The sequence below is a fragment of the Babylonia areolata genome, chromosome 1 (genome assembly GCF_041734735.1).
Source record: "Babylonia areolata isolate BAREFJ2019XMU chromosome 1, ASM4173473v1, whole genome shotgun sequence".
NCBI lineage: Eukaryota > Metazoa > Mollusca > Gastropoda > Neogastropoda > Buccinidae > Babylonia > Babylonia areolata.
Genome location: NC_134876.1, coordinates 45,404,730 through 45,427,361, shown reverse-complemented (window position 1 = coordinate 45,427,361; position 22,632 = coordinate 45,404,730). Strand labels below are relative to the sequence as shown.

General features: G+C 46.3%; 1 protein-coding gene across 1 annotated transcript in view; it reads left to right on the top strand.

Annotated features, from left to right (window-relative positions):
* LOC143282697 (uncharacterized) overlaps positions 1-22,632 on the top strand; it is a 223,767-nt gene that overhangs the window by 37,346 nt on the left and 163,789 nt on the right. The window contains 1 exon segment of the mRNA XM_076588421.1: positions 19,759-19,810. Within this exon segment, the coding sequence (XP_076444536.1) occupies positions 19,759-19,810 (52 nt within the window).

Here is a 22,632-nt window from a genome sequence, read left to right as displayed (position 1 = left end):
AGATGGAGAGATTGGAGGGGGTTGGGGTGGGGATATGGCGTGTGTTCAGTCTTGGTGTTCTACTCATTTCGACATGTTTACTGCCCCCCAGTTTTACTTTCTTTACATTTGTTTCGTTTTACGTGTTTTTTTGCGCCATCGGTCAAAAATCGTTTATTCTCTCTCTCTCTCTCTCTCTCTCTCTCTCTCTCTCTCACACACACACACACACACACACACACACACACACACACACACACACACACACACACACACACACACTCACACACACACACACGCCACAAAAACAGACAACGCCCAGCCATCCATCACTTGTTTTGTTGTTGTTTGCATGGGAGAGGATGAAAGGTGGGTGTTGGCGACCCAACAACCCCATTGATTCCTGCCGGCGCCTTACTTTGATGGATGGATGGGATGGACGCCCGCATAACTAGCTACCTCACAAGCCGGGCCCAATGATTTTTTTTTTTTTCTTCTAACCTTCCTCCCTCCCACAGCCTCCTCCTCCGCCTCCTCCTGGATAGGAGGCTTGTCACAGCAACACTGTGAGTCCTCTCGTCAGCTCAATTTGGGACTTCGGAAAACACATCACATCACCCCCACCACGTCGCAAGAACAGCCCCATTGTGTGACAGCCCCATTGTGTGGCATTGAAACCGCAGACCCTGCTCTCAAGTGGGATGGCCTTGACTGCAAGCCGCTCACAGGGACTGGAGAGAGAGAGAGAGAGAGTCAACACGTGAAGAGCTGGAAAAGAGGATGAGAGATGGAGGAACGAGCAGGATTGTGGGAGGAATGGATGAAAAATGGTGGGTAAGGGGAGACTGGGGGTGAGTCTGGGTCATGTTCGAAGCGGAGACGACTTAAGCATTGAGAGGCGTGGTTGAAAGAAAGAAAAGAAAGAAAGAAAAACGGAGACGTGCTTACAATGCGTGATAGGCTGGTACTTTCAATAGCGTGTGAGTCTTGCCTATCACTGTACTAGGGATGAGACGGGTGTGTGTGTGTGTGTGTGTGTGTTTAATCCTTGGGCCTTTTTTCTCTTCTCGTCGTCTTGTTCACAAGACCATAGCTTTTTTCCTGGCTACTGTCTGCCTGCCTGTTTCCCTTCCTCTCCCCACTCTCGACCTTGCTCCTGTTTCTTTGTCACCTTCAGCCCTTCTCCCTCCCTTTTTTCTTTATTTTCTTCTTTCCTTCTTCCTCCTGCTCTCTCTCCCTCTCACCCCCAGGTCACTTACCCCCCCCCCCCCTCTCCACCAAGTCACTTATCTCCCCCTCCCAGCACCCCCATCTGTCTTTGTCATTATGTTTCACAGGATAGGATGCCATAGGGTGTTTTATTTCCTGAGGAAGCTCTTTTTAAGCGAAGAGTTCGAAAATATATTGCATGCCGTCAAATAGATCTGTATTTTGAATGCCATCGAGAAAGGTAGCGCTTTCGGGCGCGCAGAAAGAGAGAGAATGATAAAGAGAGATTTGGGAGGGGGGTGGGGGAGAGAGAGAAACGAAACAAAACATTTTTATTTCCACAGGTTTGTGGAGCGAAAAATAAACAACATGAAAAGAAACACATGCACATTACATAAAGCACATTGCTAAATATAAGAAGAGGAAAGGGAGACACTGATTCACTTTGCATTTGAATGAAATGCTCTGATCACATCAGATGATAAAAAAACAAGAAAAGGAAATAGAGCACATTGCATAAATCTGTCTGAAATGAAATCCAGTTTTTCATGGAACGGCCCGAAATCTCGTTGTGTCATTGTAGGTCAGTCCTATGAAGCCCCAAAATAGAGTAAATCTGAAAAGAGATTGTGGTCATGTTTTGACATCTTCACCCTTCTTTTCACACTTCTTGTTCTTCATTTTGCACTTGGTTTAAACAGGATTTTTTTTTTTTAATGTAACAGTACAGATATAACAAATTCGACAAGAGAGCAACAACAACAACAATCTTGTACTACGTTCTTTTCGCACTTGCTCGTGTATGCTGACTCCCGCCCGTTCTGGATTCTTTGGTTCCAAACTGACTTTGCTGTACCATCCCTCTCAGGACCACAGATATATATATGTTTACGCTATGTCTGCTGAGGACTTAGCGGAGCGGCCAAGCCTCCACGCAGCCAAGCCTGCCGGTAATGATTAGCCCTCTGCTTTCTTTTTGGGCTTCTCTCTGAAGATGGTACCAGAGAACGTGAGAAGGGCCACGGTCTCTGACGGGTGCCCTCCTCACCCTGTTCGTGGCAGATGTCAAATAAACCCCCCGCCCCACACTCCACACACACCTGAGTTTGTTCTTCACTGTCTGCCACTCGCTGGAAGCTGCGTTGTGGTAGCGGATTTCTTGGTGATTTGTGTTTTGACAGGGAGGCTCTCTCTGATTTCCAGCGTTGAATCTTCGTGGCTTCCCTTGTTCAAGGGGGTTCAGGACTTAAGGGTTTGAGGCTCTCTCTTCGGGACTGTTATCTGTTAACTTGTAGATTTACTCCGTTCTTGCTTCGGCAATCCCGTGGAAAGGCGCAGATGGGCTTCATCGCAGCTTTTCACAGTGCGGCGGTTGGTGCGTTAAAACAGATGGTTTTTGTTTCTGTTTCAGGAGGGTGAGAAGGAAAGAATGAGGTATGGAAAAGGCTCTATAATGGCATTCCAATGAGTTGTGTACTGAGATGTACTGAGATAGTATACAACGTAGCGTGGCTTTCCCCGTTTGTGTAAGAAAAGGTGAAGAAGTGGAATAATGTTAATACCGCAGCGGAAAGCAGTTTGTCTATCGTCTGTTGTTGTTTTTTTTGTTTTTTTTTTGTTGTTTTTTTTTTTTAGTACAAAAGAATTGTCAGTGGTCAACACTTAAAAAAAGCAAAAGAAAAAAAAGCACAGGAGTACCGATTGACAGGAGGGTGGGGGTGGGGGCTGTAGGTCTGATGAATATACCCTTCTTCACAGGAAATGCAAAAATAAATAAAATAAATCACTTCACCCGAAGATGTGTCCCCTTGTCTTTGTTTATTTGGCACGTGACATATAGTGTTGGACTCTACAGGGGAGGGGGGTGGGGGTGGGGGGTTGGACGATGTTGTGCCAGGTCCTCCCAGCCATACAGGCGTCATCATTATCAGGTGCGCTGGGTAGAATGTGAGCCCTGCAGAACCCCAGCAAAGCATACACACACACACACACACACACACACACACACACACACACACACACACACACACACACTCACTCACTCACTCACTCACTCACTCACTCACACACACACACACACACACACACACACACACACGCACGCACACACACACACACACACACACACACACACACACACACACACACACACACACACACACACACACACACACACACACACACCCCATCATCATCATCATCATCATCATTCTTTTTGACAGCAACAGTAAAATACCATCATCTTAACCACCACACTTCATCCCGCGTAGTTCTACCGTACTCGTAAAATCCTTGCCCCAAGCCACAAATAAAGCGTACAGGATGAAAAAGCTGTTAAAGCCCCAACGGAGAAGACGCCCCAGTGCGCAAACACACAGAAAAAGGTGGACAAGGTCGCAGGAGCCAGCCAAAACAAATCACTACTCCGCTGACATGTCTCACTGTCCGCGTCATTAGGCGCGTGACACACGCTGCTGGACTCTTGCTTATAAATCATTATTTTCGTGCTATGCTGTATTTTTGGGCTTGAAAAGGGCAGAACCTGGTGGGAGAAGGGGGAGTGGTACAGACTTGTCAGCTTTCTGTGGGCGTAAATCTATGACACGGGGTTCCCAGGTCTCAGCTTGGTTTATTAACAGAACGAAGCCGTCACAGGTCCGATATAGGGGAAGAAGACGTCCTGGTGTGCAACACACAGGGGAAGGAAGGTGGATGGTGTTGTGACAGGTCCCAGCGGAACTGTTTCCATCCGCCCAGTTGTTCTGACTGTCCTCGTTATCAGGCACGTGGCACGCGCTGGATGGACTGTGGAACTCGCGGGATACCAACACCGTTTGGAAGAGGGGGTGAGGGGGCGGGAAGAAGAAAAAGAAAAGACAATCCGAGTCTGTGTGGGTGGGTTCCAGTGAGAGATGGTCTCTACTCATTTTCACGGTGTTTATCGCCAGGCTGACAAGCAAGGTCGTGTCAAACGTATTTGACTTTCTGACCTCAAATGTTCATGCTACAATGCGACGTACTGGCGATGTCGTTGTAAAGACTGGTGTGGTTTGCTTGCGGGAAATCGAATGACTGATAAATGTTGATCAAGTTCCAAAATGGTTTGAAAAATCTTTAATTGTTCAACAGTTCACATGCGTAACAAATAAGGCAATAATTTTTGAAGAAAAAGATCAAGCGTCTTGCAAAGATTTGTATTTGTATTTCTTTTTATCACAATAGATGCCTCTGTGTGAAATTCGGGCTGCTCTCCCCAGGGAGAGCGCGTCGCTACACTACAGCGCCAGACCCCCCCCCCACCCCCACCCCCCCTGCGTGCAGTTTCATTTGTTTTTTTCCTATCGAAGTGGATTTTTCTGCAGAATTTTGCCAGGAACAACCCTTTTGTTGCCGTGGGATCTTTTACATGCGCTAAGTGCATGCTGCACACGGGACCTCGGTTTATCGTCTCATCCGAATGACTAGCGTCCAGACCACCACTCAAGGTCTAGTGGACGGGGAGAAAATATCGGCGGCTGAGCCGTGATTCGAACCAGCGCGCTCAGATTATCTCGCTTCCAAGGCAGATGCGTTACCTCTAGGCCATCACTCCACTTGGGGGAAAATGGGGAAGATGGGGGAAAGGCCTAAAAATAAAGACTTGTGTGCGCGAGTGAGAAAGATGAACAGTGTGACAGGTGCCAACCATACAGATCATTTCTGCCAATTTCTGACTGCCTGCTTTATAATTTGTCATGTGCCACAGGCTGGGAGATAAATCAGTTAGCTTCCATAATGGTGGTGTGGGGAGGGAAGTGGCAGAAACCGCCAGAGACATATCTCCAGGGACACAGCCTCCGTGGGTTCCAGAGCTGATATTGCCGGCATTGTCTGCATGTGTGAGTTGATTTGATTTCTCACAAGCGGCGGCGCCCGAATCCATCATTTCGTGTATAGAAACATGGATGTCCGGGAGAAATTGATATTGTGCTGCATTGTCAGAAATGCCGTCTCCTCCCTCTGAATTCCGTTAGTCTCCTGGGGCGTGTGTGTATGGGGTAAAGGGGGACGGCGGTTGAGGGTTGAGGGCAGCAGGGTTTGTTTTGTTTTTTAGTTGATCAGCTTCAGATTTCATTTTGCATCTTCAGGCCCGCCCTCAACTCTTTTGCTTCTTGTCTTCATTCTAGACCCTCAGCCACTCCTTATTTTCTTCGTCTTCCTTACTTTTTTTCCCTTCTTTTTTAGAATTATTTCTTCTTCCTTCTTTTACTTTTTAAATCCAATAAATGCTTTTTTCGGCAATTATTTGTTCTTTTTCAACAGGGATATTTTTCACGTATGACATCAGATGCTTTCAGTCTTTATTTTTCTCCGTCTCTCTGATGATTATTATATAACAAAGGCAAATCTTTGCCTTTATTTATGAATTGCTTGTTTATTCGTTCATTCATTTATTATTATCATTATCATTATTTGGATAACTTGGATACAGATAAGGGTTGTTATCCCATACCGATTCGCAGCACTATTCTGGATCTGGGAGGCCTGCGTTGTTGGCAAGCAAGGGGCCAGCTGAGCCAGTCAGTCAGTCGTGTGGAGTGGGCTGAATGTGAATGGGACAGAACGTGGGTGGGGGTCCGTCTGTTCGTCTGCTGGCCCTCAGATAATGATCAGCGGGACCGGTAATGGTGGAATAGTAATGATGTTCACCATCGCACTTTTGCCCCTGAGAACTCCCCCTCCCCTCCCCGTCTCCTCCACACACACACACACACACACACACACACACACACACACACACACACACACACACACACACACACACACACACACACACACACACACACACTTTTTCTTTTTAATGGGCTATATGACCTGGGCAATCTCAGTTGTAGAAATGACCAGACCCCGCCCCCTCCCCAAAAAAGGCTGTAATCTTGTCTGAATGCCTGTCCATGACTGGACATCGACTGGTCAGTATCCTGCCGTTGGAAATTGAAAGCTTTTATACTGAGATGTCAAATGAGTTTAGTTTGGGGGCTTCTTTCTTTTCTTTTTCTTTTTTTTTTTTTCTTTTTTTTTAATTCGATTGAATCAGCGTTTCGTACCATTCTTAGTGTACAGAGTCCCGATGTTGTTTTTGTGAGGAACGCAATCAGCTAGCGAATAATCAAGCTAAGTAAATCGACAATATTTATTTATAGACACAGTAAACCTAACTAACGTATTCTCTCTCTGTCTGTCCGTCTGCATGCCTGTCTCCATTTGGAAATGAAAACAAGTCAAAAAATTTAATCTTTAAAACATTTACAATCACCAACAACCACAACCAGACCGCAACAAAAGAAGTTTCTTTTGACCACTTGGAGGGAACGTTTCGGTTGTCACACGGTTTTCGACGAGAGATAGAGGGGCGGCACCGAGAGAGTTCTGAATTAACATCTTCCGCCGGAAGAAAGAACGAAGGTAAAAAGTGGGTTTGTGCGGTGGTAAATAACTGGCTTTCACAGCGTGGGTATAGATAATAGCGGTGCTCAACACGACAATGGGTGTGTTCAGTAAGATGCTGTCACCAGGAAAAAAGATGGCAGCGCCCTGTTTGACTGGTGTACCGTCTGAACCGCCCGTTGTTTTCCCTGAGGGAAAGCTGTGCAGAAAAAAATACGCAGAGCCAGGGAAAGAAACCAGTTAATGCCGTCCTGTGTAAGTCCAGGGCTTTATGGATAACTACAGCGATTTCATTTCATGTGTGATTGTTTTGTTTTTTTTCTCCCAAAACCTATATGCAGTGGTTGGCGAATTTAAGAAAGAGAGCAGCAAGAGAGAGGGGGTGGGTAGGAGTGCACAAAACGATTGGTGATTTGTGGATGAATGGAGTGGGACGGGGGAGTGGGGGGCGGGGGGGACGACATAGTCTTGATTAATGACTGAGAATAAATTAGGGTTAAGAACGGATAGCTTGTACTGAACGCGTGCCTCAACAGGAAGACAACGCAGTGCTTGAAGCAGGGTTGTGACATCGTCCAGTCTCTTTGTTTTGACGATGTTATGTCTACGCTGAGTTCTGCATCTTTTGCGACTTATCTAAGCATCATTTGGGGCAGTCAGCAAGGACATTGCCACAGTCTGGTCCAGAAAGGATCAAGACACAAACCAGAGTTGCTGCACTCGTTAAGTGGTGAGAGATGGAGCTAATCTGACGAAGAGCCTCCACGGGCACATCTGTAGCTTTGAGTGATGTGGTTATCAAGGGACCTGTCATCAGAGATTATGAATCCAAGATTGCGTGTACATGGAGAGAAAGGCGGAACAGGGACCGTGTCAGTGAATGAGAAGGGCCTCAAGTTCTACCATCATTCAGTTTCGGCCAATGCTTAGTCATCCAAGACGTAAACTGACCAGAGCACTTTTGCATGGTGTGTGTGATCCGGCAAAATCTGTTGAGTTGATTGACATCTGCAACTGACAGGATGGATAAGGAATGGCTGGCGATGAATGAATGGATGTTCTTGATATACGTGATGAATAGGACAGGGCCTAATTCAGAGGAATACCAAAGGAAACAGTTTCCTTATTAGATAATAAGTGATAGTAATAATAATAATAATGGTAGTAGTAGTAGTAGTAGCAGTAATAATAATAATAATAAAGCTGATAATAACGGAGTGCAGCGTATTGCTGTGTAACCGGGACAAGGTTGTCCCAGACACGTCATAATTACGGTGAAATGTGCGAAAACAAATAATTTAACTTTGTAACTTTGCGTCTCTTCATGTATTGTTTTGCCTCATACTTGTGAATGTGATTATATTTACTTTAGTTCCTTTGACTTGTCCGTATGAGTTTTGTGCTTATTTGTTTCATATTGGGAAGGGCTTATATAGGCCATACTTGATGTCCTTCCCATGCTGTTTCTGTTTCTTTGCTTATGCTCTTTCTTTGGGAAAAAATGTTTACAGCAAAACGAAGAGAGTGATCAGTCGTATCAGATACTGCACTTTAAAGTCAAGCAAATTCAGTGGCGATAAATCACCGCGATTAAAGGCCATGAGATTGTCATTTGGGAAATGGCATTGTAGTTTCGCTGCCTTGTAAGGGTCGGTAAGGAGACTAGTATGGGCAGAGCAAAAGAACGTGTGCTGAAGTATTCAAAATGTTTGAGAACAAACTTTTCAGTTGTGGACAGGAAGGACTGAGAACTTCATGTATGAGGGAAGGGGGAGGAGGGGTGCGCTTTGGGGTGTGTGTGTGTGTGGGGGGGGGGGGGTTCTGTGTGTGTGTGTGTGTAGGTGTGTGTTCCCTCTTTGTGAGTTCACTTGTGTATGATTTTTTTCTCCTGTCTGTGTTTGTATATCAGTGTGTGTACGTGTGCACGCGTGTAAATACGTTTGTCTCTGAGAGCGTTGTCTGGTGAATCACTTTTCTCTCTCCTGTCAGTCTGACCGCGCTCTTTCATCATTGAAACAGACGACTGCACAAGGGGGGATGAACAGCGGGTGATGCGAAACCACACGGGGGGTGCAAGAAGTGACTCACTCAATTCATGCCGTATAATTCTATACCTGTACTTTCGTTTCCGACAAGTCACGGGCCAATGTGGGATGGTGCTACAGGTAGAGAAACAGAAAATACACCGGATTCACAGTCATAATCATACTGCTAGATATGTTGTATGTGAAAAGAACGTAAAACACATAATAACTAGCAACAGCTCCTGCAACCATGCATTTATTTTAAACGACCATCCCTCGTTACAGTCGTTTCTCCTGAGTTCCGCCCAGGAAATATTTGTGCAGAAGCACAGCTTTATTGAAAGTGAAACATTATAAAAAAGAAGAAAAAAAGAGAGACGAAATAAAAAGCAGAGAAGTGATCTGTTTGACTATTACCTGTTTCTGGCCTGTTTGAAAAAAACGCTGGGGGTCGAACAGAGGAGGATTTATTCACTTGCCCGGTCTGCATATATTACTTCGGCCAGCATTCATCCGTTTCGTCAGAACGAACCCGGCTTCAACTCTTTCTTTCTTAGAATAATTGGAAACCAAAGAAAAGCCTTGTCAGAGTTTCATTATTCCTGCCGGAAGGAGAGGCTTAGTTTCCGGCCGTGAAATGGTTTGTGCCCCGAGTCACAGTTTTGAGTTGGATTAACAACTTGTGAAAAAAGTATGTCAGTGTTCCCTCCCTCCCTCTCTCCGTACGTGTATGCCTGCGCGCGCGCGCGCGTGTGTGTATGTGTGTGAGAGCGAGAGAGAGAGAGAGAGCATGAGCGGACAGCGATTGGATTTCTTACCAGGCTGACCTAAACTCCGTCTTTGCTCCCGCGCGCGCGTGTGTGTGTATGTGTGTGTGTTTGCGCGCGCGCATGCGCGTGAACGTGATAGACAGATACAAAATGACGAACGAAGGAACACTGCATCTGCAATTTTCCGCGTGGAAATTAAATTCCACAGCACTGGCAAAAGGAAGAGTTGTTGACCAAAGGGTCTGTGACCTGCAGCACTGTTGTCAGTTCCCCACTCAGAGTTTCTGTCTTTCACCCCCTTGTTTATATTGCTTATGTCACAGACATGAGTGTGAATGACCTCGTCTGGAACACCACCGCGCCCTGCCTTGCTTGTCTGTGTGTGTCATTGAGCGTTTCTGGGTCAGTGAGCTCTGGAGAGAGCGAACAGCCATGAGTCCCCCGGCAGGTCACAGCGGGGTTGCGATGAGAGAGAGAGAGAGAGAGAGAGAGAGAGAGAGAGAAAGTACATGTCCCCATGTGTGTAACGTACACTGTGTGTGTAATGCCACGCGCTGTTGCTAAGAAAGCCAGTGAAAACAGCAGATCACTTTGGCACAGTGACTGGATTGGATCAACATCATCGATTGACAAATACAGGGTTGGTAATGTTTTTTTAGATGTATACTGCGCACATAAACTCCTGGATCAAATTATTTCTTTTCAAGAGAGAGAAAGAGTCTCTCTCTCTCTCTCACTGTGTGTGTGTGTGTGTGTGTGTGTGTGTGTGTGTGTGTGTGACAACATGAGAAAGATATGTGTTGATATGTGTTTTTATGGAGGTTTTTTTTGGGGGGGGGGGGGGGGGGGGGGGGTATCGTCGATATGTGTTCGTGTCTGTGTTTAAAATAATGAACAACCGCATCCATGGAAGACAAACAAAAGAGAAAACGAAGTCATTAAACTGGAGGTTTTTACCTTTCACTGCGTGGGTTTATATTTCTTGTACGCAGGTAGCCAAGGGAATTAGATTCTCTCCCAGGACGTGATATGATCCAGAGTTTGAGCAACCCCGCTACATTCCACTCCTTCCTAAGGGCCTTTAATTGCTAAGGCTTCTCTAATGGGTGGGAAGAATGCCGGGGCTGGGTTGGGTAGTTCGTACATTGGGCTTTTTCTTTTTCCTCGCCTGACTGTGATTGTGATTGTGACTGTGATTCTTGGTATGTTTTTGTGTGTTTCTCGCGTTCCAGTTCCACTGTATCGGTTTCTTCAGCTGGAGTTACACGACTTCCTTAAGGCTTTGCATGCCTCGGCACTCCCTCTGCCCTACCCCCCCCCCCTCCCCGCACTCCCTACCCCCCACGCCCCCACCCCCACCCCCACCCCCCCTCTCTCTCTTCGTGTGCTGCATGCGGGGTAGAGTGGGAGGGAGAAATTTAAAACCAAATTCAGAAACAGTTTTGTAACCCCTCCTCCCTTCCCTCTCATACACACACACATACACACAAACACACACACGCACGCACGTGCGCGCGCGCACACACACACACGCACGCACGCACGCACGTAGGTGGACGCGCCTGCTTAACCCCAAAAGCGAGGACACAGGAACACGTCCACCTGCTTAACCCCAAAAGCGAGGTCATAGGCAGAAGGTGAGCTGCCAAAAAATCAATTGTCGCTGCCCACAGTACCCCTTTCACCTCCCCTTCTAGGTGTAAAAAGTGACCGACTGAATAGACTTGAAGACGAAGAATAGAAATTGCCGGTGAGAAATTATTGAACAGAATCTGCACGAGTTTTTATTTTTACCTTAGAAATTATCGAACAGAATCTGCACGAGCTTTTTTATTTCTACCTTTAATGTTGTTTTCCGCACAATGACAGGGGAAAAGGCTTTTCCCGAAACAATAGGCGTTGAAGAATAGAACAACCCGAGGAAAGGCCTTTAGTATATGGTGTTTGTGTGTTGTTGTTGTTGTTTTCCAAGAAACGAGTTCTTGATTAATGGAGTTGGCCGGTAGGGTCAAATTCATGTCACACTGGCGGCACTGCCTTCCCCACCCCCTCCTCCCCCCTTTAGAAATGAAGTTTCGTTTTCGAGGCTTGTTTTTCCCCCCTGGTCTCCAGTTCAATTTGCCGTTTGTCGTGGATCGGTAAATTTCCCATTGATTCATTCTCGCTCATTCTGTGATCAAATCCCCATTATCATATCGCCACAACTGCTTTGGTGTTCTATCTCTGTATCCGTCTCTTTCTGTCTCAGTCTGTCGGTCAGTCTCTCTCATTGCGTCCACTTGTCTTAAAACACCATGCACACACGCACGCGTGTGCAAACACACACACACACACACACACACACACACACACACACACACACACACACAAAATCAATCAATCAAACTTGACGCAACAGAAAACAGACAGACTTAGGCATCCGTCCACGAAAATCCCTTGAGATTGTCCATCAGGATAATGCCGATGATTAAAGCCACCCTTGACTGTCACTGTGTGTGTGTGTGTGTGTGTGTGTGTGTGTGAGCGAAAGAACAGGGTGGCTGCAGGGAAATCAGAATATAGAACTCGTTGTCTTGCAGCACTTAACAAAGCGCTCGTGCCATCACCATCACTGGCAGCTGGGAGGACGGAACGGCTGGCATAGTTCTCTTTGGCGGCATCAGGGGTAGTTGCTGTCAGTTGCCCAGTCTCCTCAGGTTTGTCACTCAAGTGCCGGGGGTGTTTGTTTCCTTGCCATTCTCACCGCGTATATTGCATTGATGGCATAGACTTGGCTCTGTCTTGTTTTCGTCGTGTGTTTTGAAGAAAGAAAAGTCAGATGTGTGTGTGTGTGTGTGTGTGTGTGTGTGTGTGTGTGTGTGTGTGTGTGTATCACTATGTATTTCAGAGAGAGAGAGAGAGATGAACACAAAGAGACTGGGACTGTGGCAGACAGACAGACAGACAAAGAGTCAAAAAGTGCAGCGAACTTTCAAATAGTAACCACCCCAACCCCACCTCCTCCTCAGTTGTATCCATTGATGATGACGATATAGGAAAAGAGGTAACTGAAGTGCGAGTGTGTGTGCCTGGTGGAAAGGGGGAAGCGGACAACTGATGTACTATTTTTCAATAAGAACCCAAGACACAACAACAACAACAAATAACAACAACAGGGACGACAAAGACAGGGAAGAAAACAAAGAAGCCTTTTTTGATTTTACCCGATATTTCAACCCTGGTATTTATTTCGAAACAGCAGTCTGGACTGGATATTGATGTCCAGCAAGCTTGGTGAGACTTGACCCAGACCATTTAACTCCTCCCATAAATTACCAAAATAGAATCCTGGCCGTTTGCTTCAGACATTACAGCGTGGGCGCGCCTGTAAAATGGAGCGCTTTCACATTGGAGGTCCCCCCCGCCCCCTTCTTTCTTTCTTTCTTTCTTTTTTTTTCCCCAGGTCATCAGACTTTGACTATTTTTATGTATTTATTTTTCGTCACACATCTTCACTAAGGGAGAAGCGGGGCGAGGGAGCAGGGGTGGGGGTGATCCAATCACGGTGAAAGTGATGAGGGTCGGAACCGGCCAGTCGTTTTCTCCTTTGCTGTCTGCCCGCTTTATCTGTACAAATCTTCAAGATCAGCGTTCACTTGTAGGTTGCGTAGTTTACTCGGTCTTCTCTCTACTCTCAATTAGGCTGTTTTCTTCCTGGTCACAGACATGACATCTTGTCTTTTTGTTCCTGACCTGACCCCAGCCTATAATTTTACTCTCTTCTCTCCCCCCCTCTCTCTCTTTTTCCAGAGCTAGCTAGCTAGCTCTCTCTCTCTCTCTCTCTCTCTCTCTCTCTCTCTCCTCCATCGCCCCCTACGCCCTCCCTTTCCCACGTACACTTTATGTGCGCGCGCTTGTGTGTGTGTGTGTGTGTGTGTGTGTGAGAGAGAGAGAGAGAGAGAGAGTCTGTATGTCTGTCTCTCTATTCCCACAAATATCGTTTGGGGTTCACATTGATTTGTCATTTGTCACAGGTCGGTAATTCGTTTCACAGATCTTATCCATTATCATCCATTGTGTGATCAAATTTCCATCATCTTGCCACAATCCCTTTCGCTCTCTCTCTCTCTCTCTCTCTCTCTCTCTCTCTCTCTCTCTCTCTCTGTATTTGTCCATGCCTCTGCATGTCTGTCTCTGTCTGTCTGTCTGTCTGTCTCTCTCTCTTTCTCTCTTTGTACGTTTACACACACGTGCTCAAACGCACATACAGCCACACACACACACGCACACGCACACACACGCTCACAACAACAACAACAACAGAAAGAGAAAAAGCACCCATCCGCAATAAATCCCCAAGAGCTTGTTACAGCCCATCAAGATAATGTCGATGATTAAAGCCACCCATGATTGTCAGAGAGAGCCGGGGAGATAACATTAACAAGTTGGCTGCAGGGGAAACAGCAGAAAACAGAAACCTGTCGCCTTGCAGCACTTGGCAAAGCGCTTGTGCCGCCACCATAGCCAGCTGCTAGGAAGGGGGAGGGGGGTAATTCCTGGCGGATTTCTCTCCGGCGGCATCAGAGGTATTTGCTGTCAGTTGCCCAGTCTCCCAAGCTTTGTCACTCAGGTGGGAGGTGGGTGGCGGTATTTGTTGCCACTTGCTGCTTTTCATTCCTGTTGGCGTTCAAGCGTAGGTGTGTGTGTGTGTGTGTGTTGTGTGTGTGTGTGTGTGTTCGTATGAAATAAATGAAAAGTTATTTGTGTGTACGCGTGTGTGAGCACACGCGTGTTTATGTGTGCGTCCCAGTGTGTGTGTGTGTGTGTGTGTGTGTGTGTGTGTGTGTTTGCATAGGAGAAGGGGGTTATTATGTTTTTCTTTTAAGTAAGGAATAGGGACTACACCAGCCACAGTGATAACCATCGAGGAAAAGCTATGTTTTTCTTTTAAGTAAGGAATAGGGACTACACCAGCCACAGTGATAACCATCGAGGAAAAGCAAGAATACACCTACAGGAACGTCCTCACGCCTCCCCCCCTCCTTGTGTGTGTGTCTGTGTGTGTGTGTTATGATTAAACGTAGCAATATCTGGACACGATAGTGTTCCCTCATCACCCAGACCATTATCTCGTCTCGTACAAATTACGGATTCGGAGATATATATATATATATATATATATATATATATATATATATATATATATATATATATATCCCTCTTTAATAACACGACACCAACATCTTGGGAGCTTGCCTGTGAATGGAAGCACGTTCACATCAGAGACTTTCTGCAGGTTATCAGCGTTCGAATTTCCGCTATTTGAGGCTTTCTGCAGGTTTCGAACTGTTCACTTTCCAGTATAGGAGAAGAATAAGACTTTCTGCAGATTACCAACGTTTGACATTCCACCGTAGATTTTCTTCAGGTTACTAGTGATTGACTTTCCGCTATAGGTTTTCTTCAGGTTTCCAGTGATTGACTTTTCACTGCACGTTTTCTTCAGGGCACCAGCGTTTGACTTCCCATTGGAGGCAGGTTGCTCACGTGTTGCTTTCCCCCCGACAGACCGTTTCCTACGAACGTGGTGAAGTTTAAAAAAAAAAATAAAAGAAAAAAAAAGTCCAATCAGGGTGGTGGTGATGAGGCCAGGACCCCACCAGTCATTTTCTCCTTCGCTGTCTGGACCTTGTGTCTAACAAAGCCGTCAGATTGCTCACTGTTCATTTGTATGCTGGGTACAAGGTTTACCTTTCAGTGTTCGTCTTCCTGTGGGCTCTAACCGTCTTTCCTTCTTAATCTTAGTCATTGATGTGTTCCTGATCTGACCCAACAGATGAAAACCTGTCTGTCTGTATATTTGTTTGTCTGTCTTTCCCTCCCCCTCCCTCTCTGACTTTGTTTTTGTGCCGCCCCCATCTCCCTCTCTCCCCTCATCCACCATCTCTCCCTAGCCTTTAAACTCATGTATATAAGCAAGCAAATCACGAATGATTATATGCACGCGTGCTGAAAGTGCAGAAAAGGTAAGTGGGAAAAAAGTATAACGCACAATTTGCCGAAGGCGGGGATGATTCAGTTTGCATACATTCATAACCAGACGGCTGCTTCGGCTCGCACCCCCAGCAACCCCCGCACACCCGCACACCCGCCCCCGACACACACAAACCCACGGAGGAGGGTTTGTTTACTTTTTACCTGAAATAGAGTTTTAATGTTACGTAATTATGTTCTGCAGAATGTACAGCGTAAACACGGACACAGAAGCAAATTACAGCTAACAAACTTAAGTTCCGTGATAATATTCAGATTTGATTTTGCTGGGGGTGGAGGAGGTGGGGGGGGGGGATGGGTAGGGAGGAGCACACCTTTTTTTTTCTTTTAAGCAAAACATCGATATGAATTTCAGTTCATTCAATATTTTAATGTCAAAGAACGACCAACAGAATAACACCAGACAGTGGAATTGTTGAAGTTAGACATGACTTATTATTTATTCGGAATTTAATGTTCAGCAACCCGATTGTTAGATTAAAAAATTTCTGAAACCATTTCTTGTTGTTTCAAAATACGATACCACATACGGCAATATCGATGACAGCTTCACACAGGATGAAAATCGCTTTTTGAAGCAGCTTGCATTCGTGGCCGTTGATTTGCCATTTTGATAACCTCTTCCTCACCCTGACTAAACGAAGTTTCCTGTTGTTCATCTGATTCATTTAATAGTTGATTCGTCACAGTGTTAATCCGCTGGAACAAGGCAATGTCAGTTGTTGGTTTTTTGTTTGTTGGTTTTTTAAATAGTTTTTTTATTATTTTAAAAAAAATTTATTTCAGATGTTGTTTTGTTTTTTAGGGGAGAGAAAGAAAGAAAGAAAATAGTCGGGTCAGGTCCTATCAGATGCATTGAGTTCATGTTCAGCATGATCTCCAGAATCATCGCCCAGCCCCCTTCATTCCGCCCCCACCGCCCACCATCACTCTGCCTCTATCTTTCTTCCTCCCTCTCCCCCCCACCCCCCCTCTCTGTTTCTCTTTCTCTCTCATTCTCTTTCACCAAATAAATGTGTCCAGTGATTCAAGAAAAAGACTTTTCCTTGCATTTCCGCCCGCTGACAGCTGAACACAGACCCCGCTTTTTGCAGGAAACGTAATTAACACTCTCAGTGTAACGTTTGTGTGTCGTGAATAATTTCATGTGTTTTCTCGTGAACCTATCTTTTTATTAGAGAGAGAGAGAGGGAGGGAGGTTATCGGGTCAAGTCCGATGCGAGTTCATGTTGAGCATGTACTCCTGGACCATCGCCCAGACACCTAGCCCCCTCCCCGTCCTTTCCATCGCCCACCGTCTCTTCTCTATCTCCCTCCCCCCCTCTCTCCCTGTGTATCTGTCACTTTCTGTATCTCTCTCTCTCTCTCTCTCTCTCTCTCTCTCCAAATAAATATGTCCAATGATTCAAGTAAAATACTTTTCCTTACATTTCCGCCCGCTGCTGACAGCTGGGCACAGACGCCGGGAGAGAGAGACAGAGACAGATACAGATAGATGAACAGAAAGACACGGAGACTCTCACAGGCAGGCAGACAGACTGAGTCAAAAAGTGCACCGAAAGGCACAGAGTGCTTACATTTTCCTGGCATGGTGGGTGTGAATTCCCTGCGTACTGATGGGGAGTCAGAGATAGCCTGCACGGCTCACGGGGCACTGTGATCACAGAAAAAGGGAGCTCTACAGAGTCTGGTGAGAGAGATGACGACTTAAGGCAGCTCACATCGTTAACAAGAAACAAAACAAAACAAAAAATAAACAGAAAAGAAAGAAAAGAAAAAAGGAGAGAGCAAGAGAGGAGGGAGGAGAACAGAACACAGAACGATTTTTATGTGAGGCCGCCGACCTGTATACATATGGATGCACGTGTCGTAAAGATACACACATAATAATTATGAAAACCAAACCTTGAGTTGGATGAACAACAAAATTTAGAAAGAATAAGGGAGAGGGAGAAACAGACAGGCAGACTGAATCCGACAGGGCAATAATTATGATAATAGAAAGCTGGAGAATAATAACATTAAAATAAACCAACACAGAAAGGGACATAGAGAGAGAGAGAGAGGAAGAGGATTGAATTAAGGAAGAACTCGCGTCTCGCTCAGCCCACCAAATAATTCAACCAAGTTTAAAATGTTGAAAATAATGCAAAAAATACCATTTCACCCACGTCTCTTTCATCGCAGTTTATATTTCAACGAAGTTAAAAATATTGATTTCCTTCAGGAATTGAGATATATCCCGGAAGAAGCTCTTCGTGGAGCAGGCTGTAAAATTGTGTGTGTGATACCATTCAGATCCCAGCAGTCAGTCAGAAGATGTTTTACTCTGAGACACACACACACACACACACACACACACACACACACACACACACACACACACACACACAAAATTCGCCGGACGACAGTGCTTTTTTTTCTTTTTCTTTTTTCATGGCAAAGTTATCCCTGACAAGTGATGGGGAGTCAGAGATACCCAGCAGAGCAGTATAATACGACCTCAAAGAGTTGCAGAGTCTGTTACTTGGAGAAAAGGGCAAACTACAGGCAACCGATAGTATAAAAAAAAGAAAAGGAAAAAAAGCAATGAAAGGGAGGGGGGAGGTTGCGAGAGAAAGGAGGGCAGGGTGGGGGGGGTTTCAGGGTGAGATCTTTCTGCTTCATCAGAGAGAGGGGAGTGGGGGTGGGGGGGGGAGAATATCTGCTTCCCCCATTTAGCTTCATGTTGTGTTGTGTTAGCTGGTTGTGATGTCTGTACCCACAGTCTACAGGGACCATCAAAACAATCCTCTTCTGGGTACCTTGTCAGCATCTTGTTTGGTTTGCAGAGTAGAAAGAGGATGCGTGTGTGTGTGTGTGTGTGGGGGGGGGGGGGGGGTGCAGGGGCGGGGGGAGGAAAGATGGGGGTGAAACCCAGGAAGGAGGAACGTCAAGTTAAACTGGTGTGGACGTTTTGTTATAATGTGTGCACAGAGAGAGAGATAGTGTGAGTGTGTGTGTGTGTGTGTGTGTGCGCGCGCGTGTATGTGTGTGTGTGTGTGTGCATACGTGCATGTGAGCGTGTGGATGGGTGTGGGTAGTTAAACTGGTGTGGAAGTTTCGTTATAATGTGTGCAGAGAGAGAGAGAGAGAGAGAGTGTGTGTGTGTGCATACGTGCATGTGAGCGTGTGGATGGGTGTGTGTAGTTAAACTGGTGTGGAAGTTTCGTTATAATGTGTGCAGAGAGAGAGAGAGAGAGTGCATAGATGCATGCGAGCGGGTGTGCGGGTGTATGGGCGTTTGCACACACTGTATTCGTGCCCGTGTGTGTTTTCGTGGTGGGTGCTTCTCCTTATTTTGAAAGTATGATAGACATACAGACATAGATCCATACCGAGGCGTTCATGGGGGTCTTTCCCACTGTCCCGACTGAAATATATACCAGGGCAGATTGTGGGGGTAAGGGAGGTGGTCTGGGTTTGATATGGAGTGGCATATCGGATGATAACCTTTCTTTAAAACCTCATCACACACGTGCCCGCACACATACACACGGACGCACCTTGCACGCACGCGCGCGCGCACACACACACACACACACACACACACCGACTCATTCACTGACTCTCTCTCTCTCTCTCTCTCACACACACACACACACACACACACACACACACACACACACACCACGTCACCCCACAGCACTTCACCACATCGCAACAACACAGAGACTATCAGCCACACAGATCGGAAGACTATAGAAACACACACACACACACACACACACACACACACACACATACGCACGGGGGGGTGGGGGGGGGGAGACTGAAAAGCAATGGAGAACGACGCTTGACATATTAGGCATTAAAGCTTTTTGACATGATACAGGCCCTCCCAATATCTTCAACAGCCGAAACTTAATGGAGTTTGTTTGTTGGGCCGTCGGCAGGCTTATTAGTCGGCGTCGCTGAGTGCGGCCTTCCCATAACTTGAGCGTAATGCCTGTCAGCCGTCCGGTTTGGATAGCGTGTGTGGGTGGAGAGAGAGCGGCGGGTTTGAAGTGAGGGAGGAGGGAGAGAGAGAGAGAGAGATGAGGGGAGGGAGAGAGAGGTGGAGAGATGGGGGAAGTTTGGGTGTCAGGTTCGGATGGAATGGTTGGAGTCTTCATGCTCTTTAATTTAACTGAACTGAACTGAATTCTGTGTGTGTGTGTGTGTGTGTGTGTGTGTGACAGAAAGTCAGAGTGCATTCGTGCGCACACGTTTTCCAATACTTAGAGAAAGTAAGTTCATTACACTGACAGTGCTTTCTCTTTTTTGGTTTGTTTCAGAAATCATCGGTAACAACAAGAAACTGAACATAAACTTCCAAGATGGTGATGGGTAAGTCTGCCTGGCTGCCTGCCTACCTGTCTGTATCTGTGTTTGTCAGTCTGTTTGTCTATCTGCCTGTGCGTGGGTAAATGTGCTCGTGCGTGCGCGCGCGGCAGTTTTAATATTGTGAGTTCGAATCACAGACACTCAGCATAAAAATTGGCACTTCCAGTGTCCTTCACATGTTCTTGTTGTGTTGGATCAGTGCAGTGTTTACCTTTCCCCCGCGCCTCCACTTTCAACACATTTTTCCTTGGAAGGTTTATCCCTGTCGGCCACATTACCCGACGTAAATGTCGACGTTTAACTTGAATAAAACCAGACACCCAACATCAAAGTAAGTCCAGGAGAAGACGTTGAATTTAGGGTCTGTGTGGACGCACTTAAGCCTCAATCGGTTTCCATTCTTTCTGTCTACATATTATGTATACATACATGGTAGTTGATCGGAAATCATTAACACCTTAGTCTTTTGTGAGGGACTATGACTCGCAAACTATGAGGCAAGATTGCACTTGCTGTTAGTGTTGCAGCATGGGGAGGGGGGGGGGGGTGTAGTTGGCCTTTGGGAACCATCCCAGCGCTACCCGTCCTAGAACCCTCTTGGCCGAGAGAGTGGGGATGTAACTTAAGCAAGACACTCCACAACGATCAAAGTCTAGCCCAGATAGTCGGGACAGCATTTGCCTCTTCTCCTGTTCTGATGGACACGATTGACTATCATATATTTGATCGCGACCCATTGAGACTGGTCTGCGCAAAGGGGCAGAACATCTTTGACTTTGAGACAAACAGGCAAACAGCCCTTCAGAACAAACGAGAGAGGCGCAGACAAGAGAGAGTGGTGTTGGATTCTCTTTCACGCCGTGTGTGTGGACCACGGACGTAGATCTATAGAAGTCCGTGGTGTGGACGGTTGAGTGGATCCAGGATGGGTCCGCATTTCCCCACCTGAGGACCCAGAGAAGAAATGTGCTTCGTCTGCTCATTCATCGTGCCGACGACAGACTCCAACTTTCAAGAACAAACTGCTCAACCAATACAACTGCGTTCTGCACTCACCCCTCCCCCGGCGTCACGGAGCACGCGTGAGGGAGTCCTGTGTGAATGGAATTAGAGGTGTGACGACCTTCGGCACACTGAGACACACAGTCAGGTTAATGGTCATCAGAACCATCTGGCGCTTGTAGTCCATTAGGTAAGGTTTGCAAATCATCACTGGAAGGAGAAGAGAACCGCCGGCCGTTAAATGCGCCGTGAAGTGGCGTGACGAAGCAGCGCGTGCCTGTACTGGGCCCTGACGGTCGGCTTGGCTAATGGGGATGGTGCACGCTTCGCTTGGTGGTGCGATGTCGGTCTGGGTCTTTACTTCCCGTTGCAGGCCACACACACACTTACATACACACGCACGCACGCACGCACACACACACACACACACACACACACACACACACACACACACACACACACACACACACGGAATGCTGATCGGTCACGGTCATGCTCGGCAGTGTAGAAACATCTTCAGGGAAGGGGTTTAACGAACTAGGAAATTCGTCATCGTTTCCTTGCGCCTAGGGCACAGGTGTTGTTTTCTTTCTGGTCAGTCTTTTTGGGTTTTTTTGTTTGTTCAATCTGTCATTCTTCCTCCACTCTTTTTCACAGATTGCTGTTTGTGTGTCTGTACCCCACCCCCTCTCTCTCACTCTCTCTCTCTGTCTGCCAGTCAGTCTGTCTCTGTTGGTCTCTCTCTCTCTCTCCCCCTCCCTCCTTCCCTCCCTATGTCACTATCCCTCTCTGTCTCTGTCAATCTGTTTCCCTTCTTCCCTCTCTCTCTCCCGGTCTCTGTCTCGCTCTGTCTCTCTTTCTCTGTCTGTCTGTCTGTCTCTCTCTCTCAGCAGCATTTCCGCTCAGTTACTTTCATTGCTTGCACCTGGACTGCATGCTTTATTGCTTTCTATTTCATTGCCTGCACCTGTTTGTTAAAAAAAAGAGGAAGGAAACCAATTGAGTTGAAGAAACAAAACAAACAAAAACAAAACAAAAACAACAACAAAAAAGGGGGGGGGGGGGGGGAGTACGAGGGGGTGTAGGAAGAGGGAGCCGATTCATTTGTACGGAATCATGTCTGACACGAACGAACCTGACAGTGGGGTCCGCTAAACTGTTCCACCTGCTGTCCATTGCTCAGTTGGCTTCATACACACTGTGCTGACTGACTGTGTGTGGTTTTTCTCCGTAGCGCACGTGCAGGGACTTGCCAGACAGTCCATTTGCAACGTCTAGTCCCATGCTGTCAGACAGCGAGAGGGGGCGGGGGGCGGTGGTCATGTATGTGCTCCGGCCTTTGATACTTCATTAAAAATCTAAGATGTGACCAAATCTGTATTAACCAGGGTAACAGATGGGCAAATTTGAACAAGCTCTTTGTTTCTGTTGTTGTTTTACATCTGTCCTTCGCCCTACAGAGAGACATTGAACCATAGACATGATGTAAATATATATATATCTCAGTGCATAGAACAGGAGAGGACAACAGAAAGGTTCACTAAGAAGCCAGAGAAAGAGAGAGCACTGAATCTGTAGCAGTTTGTACAAAAGTTAACCACAATGACAGCAACAAAAAAGCTGCTTTTCAGTGCAACAGTTTATCAGGACATGTTTTCATTTTGTTGTTGTCGTTAATCAGAATGCCAAAGTAACAATATTGTTGTGAAGTGGCTTTTGAAGGTGATTGTTTTTGGGTTTTGTTTTGTTGTTGTTTGTTGGGTGTTTATGGGTCAGTCACCATGCTCTGACGTATTTGAAATTGATACTGAAACTGAAAATTG